The sequence below is a fragment of the Balaenoptera physalus genome (assembly GCF_965194825.1).
Source record: "Balaenoptera physalus genome assembly, chromosome: 16".
Classification (NCBI taxonomy): Eukaryota; Metazoa; Chordata; class Mammalia; order Artiodactyla; family Balaenopteridae; genus Balaenoptera; species Balaenoptera physalus.
This window is the reverse complement of record NC_138898.1, coordinates 31,297,211-31,317,359: the sequence shown is the minus strand read 5'-3', so window position 1 is coordinate 31,317,359 and position 20,149 is coordinate 31,297,211. Positions and strand designations below refer to the sequence as shown.

Below are 20,149 nucleotides of genomic sequence, written 5' to 3'. Positions count from 1 at the left end.
AATATAAGCCCTCAATAAAGTTAGGCAGTAATTTAACAAACCTTTATGGAGCCCCTATTAGGTTCCAGGGACTGTTCTGGGCACTTGGAAGATAAAAGGTGACCAGGCAGCTGCTTTGAGGAGCTTCCTTGCTGGTGGGGAAGCCAGACACGAAACCCAATTACTAAATGGCGTCATACGTGACGTGATGGGTGTTTGGGCGAGGTGCTGAGAGCCCACAAAAGAGGCCCACTGTCAGGGAGATCACACAAAGCTTCCCAGAGGACAGGACCTTTGGGCTTCTTCTCAGAAGATGCTGGATAAATAAACAGGCAAAGGACGTTTCAGGAAGAAGGAAAAATGGGGGCAAAAATGCACCAAAACAGGCCTGGTCTAGGAGACAGAGAGAATTTTGGTATAGCCAGGGCTTAACCTTAAGAAAGGAGGCTGTTTAGGTGGGGTCCAAGCACAGAACAAATGCTTGCATTCCAAGCTTGAGTTTGGATTTTATTCCAGTACATCCCAAACTGAATGTGCAAAGGTACCAGCTGGGGACCGTGGTAGGATGCAGTTTTTAATTCATCAGGTCTGGGGTGGGCTGAGAGTCTGCACATCTAACATGCTCCCACATGATGCCAGTGCTGCTTGTCCATGGACCACCCACGTTGAGTAGTGAGGTTTTAACCCATCAACAAAGAGCCCACAGAGGTGGTTAAGCTGAAAGGAGGGCACGTATTGTGGCAGAGGGCAAGCTCCCTACTCCCACATCCATTCTCTTTCTCCTCAGTAACAAAAATCCTGTCTTTTAACTGGGTCCATTGCCATCCAGAAAAAAAAAAAAAAAAAAAGATGTATCCCAACCTAGTATCCCACTAGCAGCTGGTGGAGTCATGTGACTAAGTTCTAGCCAATCAACTTCAAGTGCACTGTTGCTTGGAAACACTGACTCAGCCCAGGGGTTCCGTTCTTTTACCCATCAGCCTGTCACAGACATGAGAGTGAGAGCAGCAGCCTCCACAGCCCTCTTGGACCACGAGGTGGCCTGGAAGATGGAGCCAGGTGCTACTGATACTGGGCCCTGACACCTACCTCCGGATTTCCTTTTATGTGACCTAAGTAAAGTTCCATCTTGTTTAAACCACAGTTTGTTTTGTTTTGCTTTTTGTTATATGCACTAGTCCTAACTGATGCAGGTGACAAGAGAAGGTGTGCTTTTCAGGAGGATGGCTGTAGCAGCAGTGAAGGCCTTTTCCTCTCTCCCCCTGAGCACAGCCAGGGCAGGCACAACACATATTGGTTGACTACAATCTTCTTCACCAATTACACCAAAGAATTATTTTAAATATAATTCTGTTGGGATTTTAACATTTATTGTATGTGTATGCTTGGTGGGGGAAACTCAAAATTTACTTCATGGGAACAGAAATATATAGAGATAATTTCTTTTCAATTTATTATTTTTCTGTGTATATTATTACATAGTTGATGTAATCTGGGGGAGGGTCAGTATTCTCAATTTTATTTTCTAAAACATATCGGGGAAAATAAACAAAACATACTCGGTCAGTGCTGTCCAAAAGAACCTTCCACAATGACAGAAATGCTCTATAGTGACACACTCTAACGTGGTAACCATGAGTGACAGGTGGCTCTCAAACTTGAAAGGTGGCTAGTGCAACTGACGAACAAAATGTTGTATTTATTACTTTAAAGCTAATGGCTACCATATTGGACAGCACAGCATTAAATGGCTCAGTTTTTATAACCTCAAGAAAGAGTTTAACACATCTCAATTTGACTCTGTTCTTCCAGATGTTAAGTGCACATTTTCTTGTTTTCTCCTTCATTATGGGAGCTACTCCATCTATCTTACCTTGGCACTCCTCAGTGAACACTACCCTCCCACTCCTCCCCTGGACCAAACACACATACAAAATGCCCATTGCACCCCTCACAGATCCCCTCACTCTGCACCCCCTCACATACCCAGCACACTCACACTCACCGCTGTCTTGGAGCTCTCCGTGTATGGCAGGGGCTTGGCCAGCTTCTCCACATCTGCCCCACTCGAGCCCACCTGTGTATATGAATAGGATCCCCGGAAGTAGGGATTGCTGCCCCAGGCCGAGCGCAGAATTCGCCGAGGCTTTGGAATGTTGGGGTTCCCTGTTGGGGAGTAAGAAGAGCCAAGGGGAGGGAGAATATGAAATGGCTGCACACAGAAGACACCCCTGAGAAGACAACTCCCACTCTACCTCTAGGGCTCCAGAAAGGCCAGGCTGCTACGGATAAACATGGAGGATGGAGGAGGGAGGGATGGAGGCTGGGGTTCAAGCTGTGTACCCCTCAATGCCTCGTTGTGACCCCCAGCAAAACACCTCCTCTCCGTGGGCCTTAATTTTCCTATCTGAAAAAATTCCAGATAATAATGTTCCCCCTTCCAACTTCAGGGGTTCTTGTGAGGCTCTTCTGGGATAGTGGAGGAAAGATGTTCAACTAAAAATCAGACAGAAAAAACCACAAATCCATCTCTTAGCAAGACAACATGAGTAGGAAATCGGCAATCTGAGGTTTTGCGGTGAAATCTGTTTTTTTCACCAACAGCCCTTAGAAACAGAGAAGAAATACAGAGTCTGTGGTTTTGAGTGTCTCAAGTTCCAAACAGGGGGAGAGCCTGCAATTTAGGAGGCCAAGGCCAAGATGCAGTGCCCTACCGCATCTCTCCCAGTGGGCACACCACCTCAGTGTCACAACCTAGGGATGAGGATGCTAGCACACGGTTCAGGAGACTCAGAGGGTCTAGCGGAGGAGGGCAGACGCAGTGAGGCCCATGGAGCAGGCAGCGGGGCAGGGACAGGGACGCACCTGTGAACTGCCGCAGCATCTCTGTGCAGATCTCGGCCACTGCCTCGTCATCACACTTCTCCATGACAAGGGCCTCCTCCCCACAGATCCAGCCACTCAGCACATGGCCGTAGCGCTCAGGCGGGTAGAGGACATCGAAGCCACAGATCTTGCGGTACCAGAGCTCGGGTGGGTAAGTAAGCGTGTGGCTCTCCGCCTCGTCCTCCCACACAAACTGTAGGCTGTTGCACTCGGGGCCCCAGAAGGGCTCCTCGAATTCTAGAAAGATCTTGTCGGTGGTGCCGATGCCCAGTCGGTGGATGGCAGCCACCTTCTCGGTGGGCAGGCCTGGCCGGAAGAAGCTGGCATGCTGCGTCTTGAGCACGCCCAGCGACACGGTCACGATCACGTGGTCCGCTGGGATCACCTCACAGTCCTCGCACTCCACCACCACCGGCCACTGCTCATTCTCATCCTGCCTCTCCCCCTGGGGCTCCTCTCCACCCTGGCTGCCCTCCCCAGTGTCATGATTATGGTTACCCTCACCCCGGGGCTCAATCTCAGGGCCCCGAGGGCGGGAAGAGGCCTGGTCCCAGTGAACACAACGGACAGGTTTCCCCAGCTGGATGATGTGGGCCGGGATGCCCTCAGCCAGCAGCTCCACAACCCGCATGAAGCCCGAGGGGATGATGTGGTGGGCACCGGGAATCTCAGTCCACTCCCCAAAGGCGCTCAGGGACACCTCGTCCATGCTGTGCGAGCTACTCTCACAGCTCTCCACCTGTGGGAAGAGCCAGAGGGGAGCCAGGTGACCGCCAGGGCTGGGCAGGGGTAGGAGCAGGACTTTAGGGCAGTGCCGCCCTCCTCGGACCCAGATTCCCCAGGGTCAGTCTTCCTCACTCTGGCATTTGTACTCAACAGATCTCCGAGATGGCAAAGATACCTTCAGGTACTGCTGGATCATGGCGAGCTTCAGGCGCTTGGTGGCCTCTGGATCATCAGGGTCGCCCCTAATGCGGTTGCGCACCTCCTCTCGGGTGAACACCCCCACGCTGTTCTGACTCTCAGCATTGACTGGTTTACCGTGCCGGAAGAACTCTTGGGTCAAGTTATAGACCTACAAAGAGACCCCAGGAGACTGAAAACACATTCACTCATCCCACCTCCATCTCAGACCTAAGAGCTCCAATTCAGTAGTCACCACCTCCAAGGTATTCCCGGATGTGCTGAGCCCATGGGGCCTCTCCTTTAGTAAATCAACATGGTGCTCAGTGCTGCACTGAGGCTGAACCAACAAAATCGAGGTTTGGGGCTGAACCTGGGCAGTCAGCTTCCTTGCCTCCACACACAGGAGGTGGGATGGGTCCCAGAGGCTCTCTTGCTGAGCCCCTGCTTAGAACAAAGTGAAATGTCTGGTGCCTATACAGTCTGTGGGGAAGGAACTGCCACTTCATGCGCTCTACATGGCTGAGCGTACTGCCCACTGAAGAACCCAGGTCTACACACATTTCCCTTTTCCAAGAACCAAATGCACAAACTCTTCCCCTGACATTCCTGCTCAAGTGTATCTGCTTCACCCTATCCCAAGAGGGCAGTCTGGAGCTGTGGCCTGGGTGTTTTGGGGGAGAGGGAGCAGAAGGGGCCCTGAAATCTGATCTTTCGGGAGACCCTCCCTATTCATACTCAGATCCACACAAAGTGCCCTCTTTACTGCAGGACCCAGACGCATTTAAGGAAGATGGCCATGTTGGGGCAGGGCATGTGGAGAGGAAGGAGGCCCCACTGCACCGAGGAATGGAAGTATATTTCACGGGCATATTTTGGCAAGAACTCCAAACCACACGTCATCAACAAAAAGCAATGAACAGTCCCTTGGAGTGGGGGCCTATTGCCTCCCCTGCCTGCCTGATACAAAACTCCCACCAAACACTGGGCAGGTCTCCCTGAGGAAAGTAAGCCAGTCCTGGGTCAGGCTGGGATCCCCAAAGGGCAAGGTCTGAGCCCCAACACTCACTCAACAAACATTTACTGGGCTCTGTGCCCAACACAAGTTGTAATGGTGAGGAAGACGGACATGGAACCAAGCTCCTGTCCTCACTCAAGTTGGAGAGATATCATAACTGGGCTGTTTCTATATGATGTGCTGTGACAAGAAAGAACCCAGGGGTTGTGAGATCAACTCAGACAACCTTGGACAGTCAGGAGATAGCCAAGTAGGCAGTGGAAAGGAGAGGAAAAGTATTTCAGGCAGAAGGAACGGCATATTCAAAGACAGGGGAGAGGGAGAGTGTAAGATGCAAAGTGTCTCTGTCTTGCTGAAGTGGGCAGCGAGGAGAAAGACAGTTGCAAGAGAGGACTTTGGAAAGGCAAGCAGGGGCCAGGGCACGAAGGACTAACAGTCATGCCAAGGACCCTGGACTTTATCTAAGACCCTGGCAGATTTCCCTGATGGCGCAGTGGTTAAGAATCCACCTGCCAATGCAGGGGACATGGGTTCAAGCCCTGGTCCAGGAAGATGCCACATGCAGCGGAGCAATTAAGCCCACGAGCCACAACTACTGAACCCACGCGCTGCAACTACTGAAGCCCGCACGCCGCAACTACTGAAGCCTGCACGCCTGGAGCCCATGCTCTGCAAAAAGAGAAGCCACCACAATGAAACCCGTGCACCTCAAGGAAGAGTAGCCCCCGCTCACCACAACTAGAGAAAAGCCCGTGAGCAGCAACGAAGACCCAATGCAGCCAAAAATAAATAATTTATTTTTCTTTTTTTAAAAGAGCCTGGCATCACTGAAGGGTTGTGAGCATGATCACATGCCCACTCTCCCTCCCAGGACACTGGCAAGTTTGGGCTCCTTGGCCAAACATCTGTGGCTGATGCTGATTAATGGCGTGTTTCCCCTCCTAAAGTGAGTCTGAATTTGGTCAACACACATTCATAGGAATATGTCTGCCCTGCAACCCGGCCCTGGGGCTGCTGAGTAGAGGAAGGAAGGTGGCATGGCCCACCCCCCACCACTCCACTCAAGGGAAAAGCCTCCACATAAGATAGAAACATGAATTAAACATGTCTTTGAATATAAAATATAAAGAAGAAAATGACAAATTATTCCTTTTTCTTCTCCCTACAGTCACAAGATGCTGGGCGTTTGGTCTTAACTGGAGTCCTCAGCAAATTCCTCACCCAGTTCCACTGCCAAGGAGTCAGGCTTTCAACTTGCCTCCTCCCCAACCCGGGTTTTTCCCTTCAGTGATAAGCAACACAGTGGCTAGTCAGCTTATGTTAACTAAAGGCCAAAATGCCCAACTGAGGACAAACAAATTTAGTCCATCTATGTGATTCTTTGTGTCAACCACTGACTAGGACAGCCTTAACTGAACATGCATTTGTCATGTTCAGTCTCCTGTCCTGGGTTAAATGACATCTTCCCAATGTGATGCAAGGGAAATGGGACAGGTCTGTAACAGCTAATAATACTCACCCCAATTCTCATTAAGCACTTTTCATTGGGATCTCATTTAACCGTCATGACACTATGAAGTAGGTATAACTGTGTCCACTTTACAGGTGAGGAAAGTAAGGCTCAGAGAGGCTCAATAACTTGCTCACGATTATACAGCTAATAAATGGTAGAACTGGTATTGGGTTGGCCAAAAAGTACCTTCGGTTTTTAAATAAAAATAAAAGACACATTTTTCAATTTCACCAAGAACTTTATTGAGCAACATATTCACCATCTTGTCCCACTACCTTCTGCCATTTTTCAGGCACCTTCATAATTCCACCTTCCCAAAACTTTTTATCTTTTTGAGCAAAGAACTGTTCCAGGTACCTTTTACAGTCTTCCAGGGAATTGAAATTTTTTCCATTAAGAGAATTTTGTAAAGACCGAAATAAATGGAAATCCAAAGGTGCAATGTCTGGTGAATACAGCGGATGAATCAGAACTTCCCAGCCAAGCTGTAACAGTTTTTTCCTGGTCATCAAAGAAACATGAGGTCCTGCATTATCCTGATGGAAGATTATGCATTTTCTGTTGACTAATTCCAGACACTTTTCCTCGATTGCTGCTTTCTAATTGGGAGCAGTACTTGTTGGAATTAATCATTTGGTTTTCCAGAAGAAGCTCATAATAGAGGGCTCCCTTCCAATCCCACCATATACACATCATTTTCTTTGGATGAAGATCGGCCTTTGGTGTGGTTGGTGGTGGTTCATTTCCCTTCCCCCACAATCTCTTCCGTTCCACATTATTGTACAGTATCCACTTTTCATCGTCCATCACAATTTGTTTTAAAAACGGACAATTTTCATTACGTTTAAGTACAGAATCACATGCAGAAATACAGTCAAGAAGGTTTTTTCGCTTAACTTCTGTGGAACCCAAACATCAAAGCAATTCACATAACCAAGCTGGTGCAAACGATTTTCAGCACTTGATTTGGATATTTTGAGTATGTCGGCTATCTCTCGTGTGGTATAACGTTGATCATTCTCAATTAATGTCTCGATTTGATCGCTATCAGCTTCAACTGGTCTATCCGACCACGGAGCATTGTCCAGCAAGATATCTCCAGCATGAAACTTCACAAACCACTTTTGACACGTTCGATCAGTCACAGCACCTTTTCCATATACTGCACAAATCTTTTTTTGTGTTTCAGTTGCATTTTCACCTTTCTTGAAATAATAAAGCATAATATGGCAAAAATGTTGCTTTTTTTCTTCCATCTTCAATATTAAAATGGCTACATAAAAATTCACCAATTTTGATAAGTTTTTTTTAAATGCATGCTGATATGACAGCTGTCACAATACAATCTAACAAAATTGTTTTGAATGAATTTAAAGACAACAAAGTACTACTAGAGCCATCTTACGGAAAAAAACGAATGAACTGTTTGGTCAACCCAATACTTGAGTCAAGGTAATCTTGCTACAGAGATTAAGCTCTATATGATAACCACTGAACAAACTCATTTATTTGTTAACAAATATAATACATTCAAATGAGTAGCCCTTCAAAGTCATCACCTTGGGAGGGAGGCTACATATTTATTATGAAACCACCCTCAGGCAAGGCTTCACATTCTTAGAGCACACCTCTTCAGAATGGCCTCCAGCATTGTCTAACAGCTACATAAGGAAATCTCTCTTTTGACTTCATGGTTAACACCTCTTCCTTCTGACCCAAAGCAGCACTACCCAGAGCGATAACCCACCTTTATCCATCCCACTTTCCATGACTCACACTCTTGGCTTTCAAAAATCAAACCCACAAGCAGAAGTTGATGATGATCTACTTTGAGGGACATTTAAAAGAACAAGTAAGTCATGGACCCTGAAAGTCATTCTCAAGAGGCATCCATGCTTGAAGCACTCACAATAACATGGCAATCAGGACGTGACTGATTCCCAGTAGACCAAGAAGGTCTACTTTGAAGAATACTAATTCTTACCTGCTTAATAATAATATTAGAAGTGAGAACACACAACACTATAGAATTGTACATAACATACTATGTGGGTGCACACACATAAGACAGTGAGTGTGCCTGCCCTCCATTGAGCAGGGATGACCCCAAAGCAAGAGTCATTTCTCCTTTCCCATGCCCAAGAGACATAGAAAATGTACAAGAGGTGGCTGTTGACCAATTTACTGACCTGAAGTGAAGGGTCATTACACTATAAATGACAAGCTATCAGAAGGCAAGATCTACATGTTACCTTGCTTGTTCTTTGCAGTTCTTTTCAGCACCACTGAAAGTTACTAAAAATATTAACATTCTTTTTTAAAACCTGAATAAGACAAGGATGTGTGCCATTGACACTTCTATCCAACACTGTACTGGAGATTGACAGTGCAGTAAGGCAAGAAAAAAAATTAATAGTTTTAAGTTATGCTGTCCAATACAATAGCCACTAGATCTCTATAGCAATTTAAAATTAAATTAAGCATTTAGTTTCTCAGTATTCCTAGCTACATTTCAAAAGCTCAAAGGCCACATGTGGCTAGTGACTGCCATACTGGATAGACGTCTAAAACATCTCCATTATCGTGGAAAATTCTATTGGACAACGCTGGTCTGAGGATTAGAAAGGAAAAAGCAAAATTCTCATTTTTTTGGTATAGGATTATATACATAAAATTCCAAAATACCATTAGAACATAAATTAATGTGGTATATTAATAGATATAGTATTAGAGTTAAAATAATAATTTAGCAAGGTAGCTAAAATCAATAAATAAAAATCAGTTATAAATACCCATGACATTTTGCACATAACTAGAAAAAATAATCTTAAAATTTATATGGAACCACAAAAGATCCCAAATTGTCAATGCAATTTGAGAAAAAAGAACAAAGCTGGAGGTATCACACTCCCTGACTGCAGACTATACTACAAAGCTACAGTAATCAAGACAGCATGGTACTGGCACAAAAAGAGACACATAGATCAATGGAACAGAACAGAGAGCCCAGAAATAAACCCACACACAATTAACCTTTGATAAAGGAGGCAGAATATACATGGAAAAAAAACAGTCTCTTCAATAAATGGTGTTGGGAAAAGTGAACAGCCACATGTGAAAGAGTGAAATTAGAACACTTTCTCACACCATATACAAAAATAAACTCAAAATGGATTAAAGACCTAAATGTAACAATGGAAACAATGAAAATCCTAGAAGAGCATAGGCAGAACACTCTTTGACATAAATTGTAGCAATATTTTTTTTCAATCAGTCTCCTAAGGCAAAAGAAACAAAAGCAAAAACAAATTTAATTTAATTTAACCTAAAAGTTTTTGCACAGCAAAGGAAACCATTAACAAAACAAAAAGCCAGCCTACTGAATGGAAGAAAGTATTTGCAAATGATATGACCAATAAGGGGTAAATATCCAAAATATATAAACAGCTCATACAACTCAATATCAAAAAAACTATCAACTCGATTAAAAAATGGGCAGAAGATCTGAATACACATTTTTCCAAAGAAGATATACAGCTGGCCAACAGGCACATGAAAAGATGCTCAATGTAGCTAATCATCAGAGAAATGCAAATTAAAATGACAATGAGATATCACCTCACACCTGTCAGAACAGGTATCATCAAAAAGAACACAAATGGGGAATAGGGCAAGATGGTGGAAGAGTAAGACGCGCAGATCACCTTCCTTCCCACAGATACATTAGAAATACATCTACACGTGGAACTGCTCCTACAGAACACCCACTGAACCCTGGCAGAAGACGTCAGACCTCCCAAAAGGCAATAAACTCCCCACCTACTTGGGTAGGGCAAAAGAAAAAAGAAATAACAGAGACAAAAGAATAGGGACGGGACCTGCACCAGTGGGTGGGAGACATGAAGGAGGAAAGGTTTCCACACACTAGGAAGCCCCTTCGTGGGCGGAGACTGTGGGTGACAGAGGGGGGAAGCTTCGGAGCCACAGAGGAGAGCACAGCCACAGGGGTGCGGAGGGCAAAGCGGAGACATTCCCGCACAGAGGCTCGGCGCCGAGCAGCACTCACCAGCCCGAGACGCCTGTCTGCTCACCAGCCGGGGCGGGCAGGGTCTAGGAGCTGAGGCTCGGGCTTCGGTCGGATCGCAGGGAGAGGACTGGGGTTGGCGGCATGAACACAGCCTGAAGGGGTTAGCGCGCCACAGCTAGCGGGGAGGGAGTCCGGGAAAAAGTCTGCAGCTGCCGAAGAGGCAAGAGACTTTTTCTTCCCTCTTTGTTTCCTGGTGCGCGAGGAGAGGGGATTCAGAGCGCCACCTAAATGAACTCCAGAGACGGGCGCAAGCCGCGGCTATCAGCGCAGACCCCACAGCAACAGGGGCGCAGAGGGAAAAGTGGATAGATTCCAGCACAGAGGATCGGTGCCGACCAGCACTCACCAGCCCGACAGGCTTGTCTGCTCACCCACCAGGGCGGGCGGGGGCTGGCAGCTGAGGCTCGGGCTTCAGTCGGATCGCAGGGAGAGGACTGGGGTTGGCGGCGTGAACAGAGCCTGAAGGGGTTAGCACACCACAGCTAGCCGAGAGGGAGTCCGGGAAAAAGTCTGCAGCTGCCGAAGAGGCAAGAGACTTTTTCTTGCCTCTCTGTTTCACGGCGCGCAAGGAGAGGGGATTCAGAGCGCCGCCTAAATGAACTCCAGAGACGGGCACGAGCTGCAGCTATCAGCGCAGACCCGAGAGACGGGCATGAGATGATAAGGCTGCTGCTGCCGCCACCAAAAAGCCTGTGTGCGAGCACAGGTCACTCTCCACACCGCCCCTCCCGGGAGCCGGTGCAGCCCGCCACGGCCAGGCTCCCGTGATCTGGGGACAACTTCCCCTGGAGAACGCAAGGCGCGCCTCGGGCTGGTGCAACGTCACGCTGGCCTCTGCCGCCGCAGGCTCGCCCCGCATCCGTATCCTTCCCTCTCCCCCGCCCGAGTGAGCCAGAGCCCCCAAAGCATCTGCTCCTTTAACCCCGTTCTGTCTGGGCAGGGAACAGATGTCCTCAGGCGACCTACATGTAGAGGCGGGTCCAAATCCAAAGCTGAACCCCGGGAGATGTGTGAACAAAGAAGAGAAAGGGAAATCTCTCCCAGCAGCCTCAGAAGCAGCAGATTAAAACTGCACAAACAACTTGATGTGCCTGCATCTGTTGAATACCTGAATGGACAACGAATCATCCCAAATTCAGGAGGTGGACTTTGGGAGCAGGATATATTAATTTTTCCCCTTTTCCTTTTTTTGTGAGTGTATATGTGTATGCTTGTGGGTGAGATTTTGTCTGTATAGCTTTGCTTTATAATAGCTTTATTTTAGTTCATTATATTTTATCCTCTTTCTTTCTTTCTATTTTTTCTCCCTCTTACTCTGAGCCATGTGGATGAAAGGCTCTTGGTGCTCCGGCCAGGCATCACGGCTGTGCCTCTGAGGTGGGAGAGCCAACTTCAGGACACTGGTCCACAAGAGACCTCCCAGCTCCACGTAATACCAAATGGCAAAAATCTCTCAGAGATCTCCATCTCAACATCAAGACCCAGCTTCACTCAACGACCAGCAAGCTACAGTGCTGGACACCCTATGCCAAACAACTAGCAAGACAGGAACACAGCCCCATCCATTAGCAGAGAGGCTGCCTAAAATCATAATAAGGCCACAGACACCCCAAAACACACCACCAGACGTAGACGTGCCCACCAGAAAGACAAGATCCAGCCTCATCCACCAGAACACAGGCACAAGTTCCCTCCACCAGGAAGCCTACACAACCCACTGAACCAACCTTAGCCACTGGGGACAGATACCAAAAACAACGGGAACTACAAACCTGCAGCCTGTGAAAAGGAGACCCCAAACACAGTAAGATAAGCAAAATGAGAAGACAGAAAAACACACAGCAGATGAAGGAGCAGGGTCAAAACACACCAGACCTAACAAATGAAGAGGAAATAGGTAGTCTACCTGAAAAAGAATTCAGAATAATGATAGTCAGGATGATCCAAAATCTTGGAAATATAATAGACAAAATGCAAGAAACATTTAACAAGGACGTAGAAGAACTAAAGAGGAACCAAGCAACAATGAAAAACACAATAAATGAAATTAAAAATACTCTAGATGGGATCAATAGCAGAATAACTGAGGCAGAAGAACGGATAAGTGACCTGGAAGATAAAATGGTGGAAATAACTACTGCAGAGCAGAATAAAGATAAAAGAATAAAAAGAACTGAGGACAGTCTCAGAGACCTCTGGGACAACATAAAAAGCACCAACATTTGATTTATAGGGGTCCCAGAAGAAGAAGAGAAAAAGAAAGGGACTGAGAAAATATTTGAAGGGATTATAGTCAAAAACGTCCCTAATATGGGAAAGGAAATAGTTAATCAAGTCCTGGAAGCACAGAGAGTCCCATACAGGATAAATCCAAGGAGAAACACACGAAGACACATATTAATCAAACTGTCAAAAATTAAATATAAAGAAAACATATTAAAAGCAGCAAGGGAAAAACAACAAATAACACACAAGGGAATCCCCATAAGGTTAAGAGCTGATCTTTCAGCAGAAACTCTGCAAGCCAGAAGGGAGTGGCAGGATATACTTAAAGTGATGAAGGAGAAAAACCTACAACCAAGGTTACTCTACCCAGCAAGGATCTCATTCAGATTCGATGGAGAAATTAAAACCTTTACAGACAAGCAAAAGCTGAGAGAGTTCAGCACCACCAAACCAGCTTTACAACAAAGGCTAAAGGAACTTCTCTAGACAAGAAACACAAGAGAAGGAAAACACCTACAATAACAAACCCAAAACATTTAAGAAAATGGGAGTAGGAACATACATATCGATAATTACCTTAAATGTAAATGGATTAAATGCTCCCACCAAAAGACACTGACTGGCTGAATGGATACAAAAACAAGACCCATATATATGCTGTCTACAAGAGACCCACTTCAGACCTAGAGACACATACAGACTGAAAGTGAGGGGATGGAAAAAGATATTCCATGCAAATGGAAATCAAAAGAAAGCTGGAGTAGCAATTCTCATATCAGACAAAATAGACTTTAAAATAAAGACTATTACAAGAGACAAAGAAGGACACTATATAATGATCAAGGGATCAATCCAAGAGGAAAGTATAACAATTGTAAATATTTATGCACCCAACATAGGAGCACCTCAATACATAAGGCAAATACTAACAGCCATAAAAGGGGAAATCGACAGCAACACAATCGTAGTAGGGGACTTTAACACCCCACTTTCACCAATGGACAGATCATCCAAAATGAAAATAAATAAGGAAACACAAGCTTTAAATGATACATTAAACAAGATGGACTTAATTGATATTTATAGGACATTCCACCCAAAAACAACAGAATACACATTTTTCTCAAGTGCTCATGGAACATTCTCCAGGATAGATCATATCTTGGGTCACAAATCAAGCCTTGGTAAATTTAAGAAAATTGAAATCGTATCAAGTATCATTTCCGACCACAACGCTATGAGACTAGATATCAATTACAGGAAAAGATCTGTAAAAAATACAAACACATGGAGGCTACACAATACACTACTTAATAACGAAGTGATCACTGAAGAAATCAAAGGGGAAATCAAAAAATACCTAGAAACAAATGACAATGGAGACACGACGACCCAAAACCTATGGGATGCAGCAAAAGCAGTTCTAAGAGGGAAGTTTATAGCAATACAATGCTACCTTAAGAAACAAGAAGCATCTCGAATAAACAACCTAACCTTGCACCTGAATCAATTAGAGAAAGAAGAACAAAAAAACCCCAAAGCTAGCAGAAGGAAAGAAATCATAAAGATCAGATCAGAAATAAATGAAAAAGAAATGAAGGAGACAATAGCAAAGATCAATAAAACTAAAAGCTGGTTCTTTGAGAAGATAAACAAAATTGATAAACCATTAGCCAAACTCATCAAGAAAAAAAGGGAAAAGACTCAAATCAACAGAATTAGAAATGAAAAAGGAGAAGTAACCACTGACACTGCAGAAATACAAACGATCATGAGAGATTACTACAAGCAACTTTATGCCAATAAAAAGGACAACCTGGAAGAAATGGACAGATTCTTAGAAATGCACAACCTGCCAAGACTGAACCAGGAAGAAATAGAAAATATGAACAGACCAATCACAAGCACTGCAATTGAAACTGTCATTAAAAATCTTCAAACAAACAAAAGCCCAGGACCAGATGGCTTCACAGGCGAATTCTATCAAACATTTAGAGAAGAGCTAACACCTATCCTTCTCAAACTCTTCCAAAATATTGCAGAGGGAGGAACACTCCCAAACTCATTCTACGAGGCCACCATCACCCTGATACCAAAATCAGACAAAGATGTCACAAAGAAAGAAAACTACAGGCCAATATCACTGATGAACATAGATGCAAAAATCCTCAACAAAATACTAGCAAACGGAATCCAACAGCACATTAAAAGGATCATACACCATGATCAAGTGGGGTTTATTCCAGGAATGCAAGGATTCTTCAATATATGCAAATCAATCAACGTGATACACCATATTAACAAATTGAAGGAGAAAAACCATATGATCATCTCAATAGATGCAGAGAAAGCTTTCGACAAAATTCAACACCCATTTATGATAAAAGCCCTGCAGAAAGCAGGCATAGAGGGAACTTTCCTCAACATAATAAAGGCCATATATGACAAACCCACAGCCAACATTGTCCTCAATGGTGAAAAACTGAAACCATTTCCACTAAGATCAGGAACAAGACAAGGTTGCCCACTCTCACCACTATTATTCAACATAGTTTTGGAAGTGTTAGCCACAGCAATCAGAGAAGAAAAAGAAATAAAAGGAATTCAAATCGGAAAAGAAGAAGTAAAGCTGTCACTGTTTGCAGATGACATGATACTATACATAGAGAATCCTAAAGATGCTACCAGAAAACTACTAGAGCTAATCAATGAATTTGGTAAAGTAGCAGGATACAAAATTAATGCACAGAAATCTCTTGCATTTCTATACACTAATGACGAAAAATCTGAAAGTGAAATTAAGAAAACACTCCCGTTTACCATTGCAACAAAAAGAATAAAATATCTAGGAATAAACCTACCTAAGGAGACAAAAGACCTGTATGCAGAAAATTATAAGGCCCTGATGAAAGAAATTAAAGATCACACAAATAGATGGAGAGATATACCATGTTCTTGGATTGGAAGAATCAACATTGTGAAAATGACTCTACTACCCAAAGCAATCTACAGATTCAATGCAATCCCTATCAAACTACCACTGGCATTTTTCACAGAACTAAAACAAAAAATTTCACAATTTGTATGGAAACACAAAAGACCCCAAATAGCCAAAGCAATCTTGAGAACGAAAAATGGAGCTGGAGGAATCAGGCTCCTTGACTTCAGACTATATTACAAAGCTACAATAATCAAGACAGTATGGTACTGGCACAAAAACAGAAATATAGATCAATGGAACAGGATAGAAAGCCCAGAGATAAACCCACACACATATGGTCACCTTATCTTTGATAAAGGAGGCAAGCATATACAGTGGAGAAAAGACAGCCTCTTCAATAAGTGGTGCTGGGAAAATTGGACAGATACATGTAAAAGTATGAAATTAGAACACTCCCTGACACCATACACAAAAATAAACTCAAAATGGATTCAAGACCTAAGTGTAAGGCTTGACACTATCAAACTCTTAGAGGAAAACATAGGCAGAACACTCTATGACATAAATCACAGCAAGATCCTTTTTGACCCAGCTCCTAGAGAAATGGAAATAAAAACACAAATAAACAAATGGGACCTTAAAAGCTTTTGCACAGCAAAGGAAACCATAAACAAGACCAAAAGACAACCCTCAGAATGGGAGAAAATATTTGCAAATGAAGCAACTGACAAAGGATTAATCTCCAAGATTTACAAGCAGCTCATGCAGCACAATAACAAAAAAACAAACAACCCAATTCAAAAATGGGCAGAAGACCTAAATAGACATTTCTCCAAAGAAGATATACAGATTGCCAACAGACAAAGGAAAGAATGCTCAACATCATTAATCATTAGAGAAATGCAAATCAAAACTACAATGAGATATCATCTCACACCGGTCAGAATGGACATCATCAAAAAATCTAGAAACAATAAATGCTGGAGGGGGTGTGGAGAAAAGGGAACCCTCTTGCACTGTTGGTGGGAATGTAAATTGATACAGCCACTATGGAGAACAGTATGAAGGTTCCTTAAAAAACTAAAAATAGAACTACCATACGACCCAGCAACCCCACTACTGGGCATATACCCTGAGAAAACCGTAATTCAAAAAGAGTCATGTACCACAATGTTCATTGCAGCTCTATTTACAATAGCCAGGACATGGAAGCAACCTACGTGTCCATCGACAGATGAATGGATAAAGAAGATGTGGCACATATATACAATGGAATATTACTCAGCCATAAAAAGAAATGAAATGGAGGTATTTGTAGTGAGGTGGATGGAGTTAGAGTCTGTCATACAGAGTGAAGTAAGTCAGAAAGAGAAAAACAAATACAGTATGCTAACACATATATATGGAATCTAAGGGAAAATAAAGGTCATGAAGAACCTAGTGGCAAGACGGGAATAAAGACACAGACCTACTAGAGAATGGACTTGAGGATATGGGGAGGGGGAGGGGTAAGATGTGACAGGGTGAGAGAGTGGCATAGACATATATACACTACTAAATGTAAAATAGATAGCTAGTGGGAAGCAACCGCATAGCACAGGGAGATCAGCTGGATGCTTTGTGACCACCTAGAGGGGTGGGATAGGGAGGGTGGGAGGGAGGGAGATGCAAGAGGGAAGAGATATGGTAACATATGTATATGTATAACTGATTCACTTTGTTATAAAGCAGAAACTAACACACCATTGTAAAGCAAGTATACTCCAATAAAGATGTTTAAAAAAAAAAAAAAAGAACACAAATAATAAATGTTGGTGAGGATGTGGAGAAAAGGAAACCCTTGTGCACTGTTGCTGGGAATGTAAATTGGTGCAGCCACTGTGGAAAACAGTAGGGATGTTCCTCAAAAAATTAAAAATATAACTACTATATAACCCAGCAATTCCATTCCTGGGTATATATCCACAGAAAAAGAAAACACTAATTTGAAGAGATACTTATACCCCAAAGTTCACTGCAACATTGTTTACAATAGCCAAGCTATGGGAGCAGCCTAAGTGCCCATCAACAGATGAATGGATAAAGAAGATGTTAGATAGATAGGTAGATAGATATAAAATATATAGTTATATAGTTATAGTTATATATATATATATATATATATATAATATATATACACACACAATGGAATTTTACTCAGCCATAAAAAAGAATGAAAATCTGCCATTTGCAACAACATGAATGGACCCAGAGGTTTAGTGAAATAAGTGAGACAGAGAAAGACAAATACTCTGTTATCACTTATATGTGGAATCTAAAAAATAAAACGAATGAACAGAACAAAACAGAAATAGACTCAGATATAGAGAACAAACTAGTGGTTACCAGTGGAGAGAAGGAAGGGGGGAGGGGCAAGACAGGGGTATGGGATTAAGAGATACAAACTACTATGTATAAAATAAATAAGCAACAAGGATATATTGCACACAGCAGGGAAATATAACCATTATTTTGTAATAACTTTAAATGGAGTATAATGTATAAAAATGTTGAATCACTATGCTGCACACCTGAAACTAATATAATACTGTAAATCAACTACACTTCAATTAAAAAAAAAAGATGCAGTTATAATTCTATACACCGGGAACAATTAGAAAAGGAAGTATTTTAAAATTACCATTTAAAAGAGTATCCAAGAGCAATAACAACAATAATCATACCCACTTACCTAGTAATCTAATAAAAGATGTTTAAGGACTTTCTGGGGAAATATTTAATCATGAGTATCAATAATCTCTTACCTAGTACTGCTCCACTCATTGTCTTCATTCTACCCTCAAATTGTCCTGATTTTCCAAATGCAGGGCCCAGAGAATGTGTAGACATGACCAGGATCGTAGAAGACCCAAGCAGGTCACCCAGCCCCCTCAAGTCTGATACATACACACACACACACACACACACACACACACACTGCCAGGGCACTCCCTGCCCCACAAACCCTTGGGCCCAACTATCCCCCTAGTACCTCACCTCGTTGTATAAATCACTGAATTCCTCAACCACATCCTTGGGGATCCTGCAGCCACGGTTGGTGAGGTAGCAGGCCACGCCATTCTTGGAGTAGAGGCTGATGCGGCCCACACTGCGCTCTCCATCAGTTGTCTCTTCCAGAAGGCCATTGGCTTCTGCTAGATGATAGATGGGATTCCCGTGGGAGCCATGGATCCACGTGGCTCCCAGCTCAAAGGTGGCGTGTCCTGATGGCGACAATAGGCTCTTATAGGGGCAAGGAAGAGGGCCAGAACACTGCCTCACCCTCCTTCCTCCAAGAGATCCTTCCATCCCCAACAACAGGGGAAAGGAAGGGGATTAGGTCCCGCTCTAGCAACGAACCAAAATCTTCAGTGAAAATATCTCAGTAGAAGCCATGTGTGGCACAAAATGGATTCCACTTTATAGCTAACTTCCACCCTGAATAACTCTATGATTTGACACCAAGTCATCTCACTGGAATAATTAGAAGACTCTCCTAAGATAACACCAGACAACAGACCTCTCCTCCCCCTCAGGAGAACTTCTATGGGTACCAGTGGGTACAATGGGCCCAGTGAGGGGAGCAAGGGTACTTGAAATACCCAGTGAGGAGGCCCAGCCTTCCAGACCCAAGGTCCCCATTTGGCCTTATTCCAATTCCTCAAAATCCAGTGGCCCAAGAGTCTAAGCCACTCTGCCAGATGGAAAATGGTCACCTCCCAACTCAGTCTGGGGCAGAAGAAAGAGGGCAAACATTCCAGTTTGGAAGACTCCTCCCCAAGGCAGTCTAAAACAGACTTCTGGAGAAAACTAAGCTTTCTCATCCTATGGCACAGGTGGCAGAACCCTAAGAGTCTGACTGGGGCAGAGGGAAACTCCTGGGCCCAAGTTGGGACAGGGCTGGTGGCTCATTTTACCACCCCATCCATAGCCAAGGTATCAGATGCTCTGAGGCAAGTTGTCACTGTGCCTGTGCCTATTTCCTCTTCTGGGCCTCAGTTTCCTTTTCTCATGCTGCATGCTGTGATACATTTGTCTCCTCCCTTGCCTAGCTCCCAGGGAAGCTGAAACAATGAAAGGAAAACAGAAAGGAACATTTTTTGGTGTTTTGTTTTGTTTTTGGAGGCCTGATTCAAGACATCATGTGTGGTAACTTTTTTGCCAAGATGGTCACAATAATCCCTCCGATTCTTACACACATGGCCCTTTGCAACGTGACTTTGCCAGTCCTGCCATCAAGAGATGGAGTCTTTCTGCACCCCTTGACTCTGGGCTTGGCTTGTGACTTGCTTTGATTAATAGAATGCAATGAAAGCAATGTTTGTGGTTTCAGAGCCTAGGCCTCAAGACACCTTGTGGCTTCCACTCTCACCCTCTTAGACTGTGACCACCATGAAAAGAAACCCAAATTTCTGGAGCCACAGAATATCAGCAAATAAAATGGTGTTGTTTTAAGCCACTACATTTTAGGGTTGTCTGTTATGCAGCAATAGTTATCTAATACACTATAACAGACAACATTCACCCCTCACCCCAGGAACTGGGCATTTCTCTTTT

General features: G+C 43.9%; 1 protein-coding gene across 7 annotated transcripts in view; it reads right to left on the bottom strand.

Annotated features, from left to right (window-relative positions):
* Positions 1-20,149, bottom strand: part of SMOX (spermine oxidase) — a 126,955-nt gene that overhangs the window by 82,029 nt on the left and 24,777 nt on the right. For 4 of the 7 annotated variants that reach the window (XR_014255155.1, XR_014255156.1, XM_082431899.1 and 1 more), the window contains exons 3-6: positions 18,590-18,816; positions 3,767-3,940; positions 2,845-3,604; positions 1,985-2,145 (exon numbers count right to left, since the gene is read on the bottom strand). Coding sequence is in view for 5 of the 7 variants with exons in the window: in XM_082431899.1 (XP_082288025.1) it covers positions 1,985-2,145; positions 2,845-3,604; positions 3,767-3,940; positions 18,590-18,816 (1,322 nt within the window). In the remaining 2 variants the exon portion in view is untranslated. The other 3 variants (XM_082431896.1, XM_082431900.1, XM_082431898.1) reach the window with 3 other exon arrangements.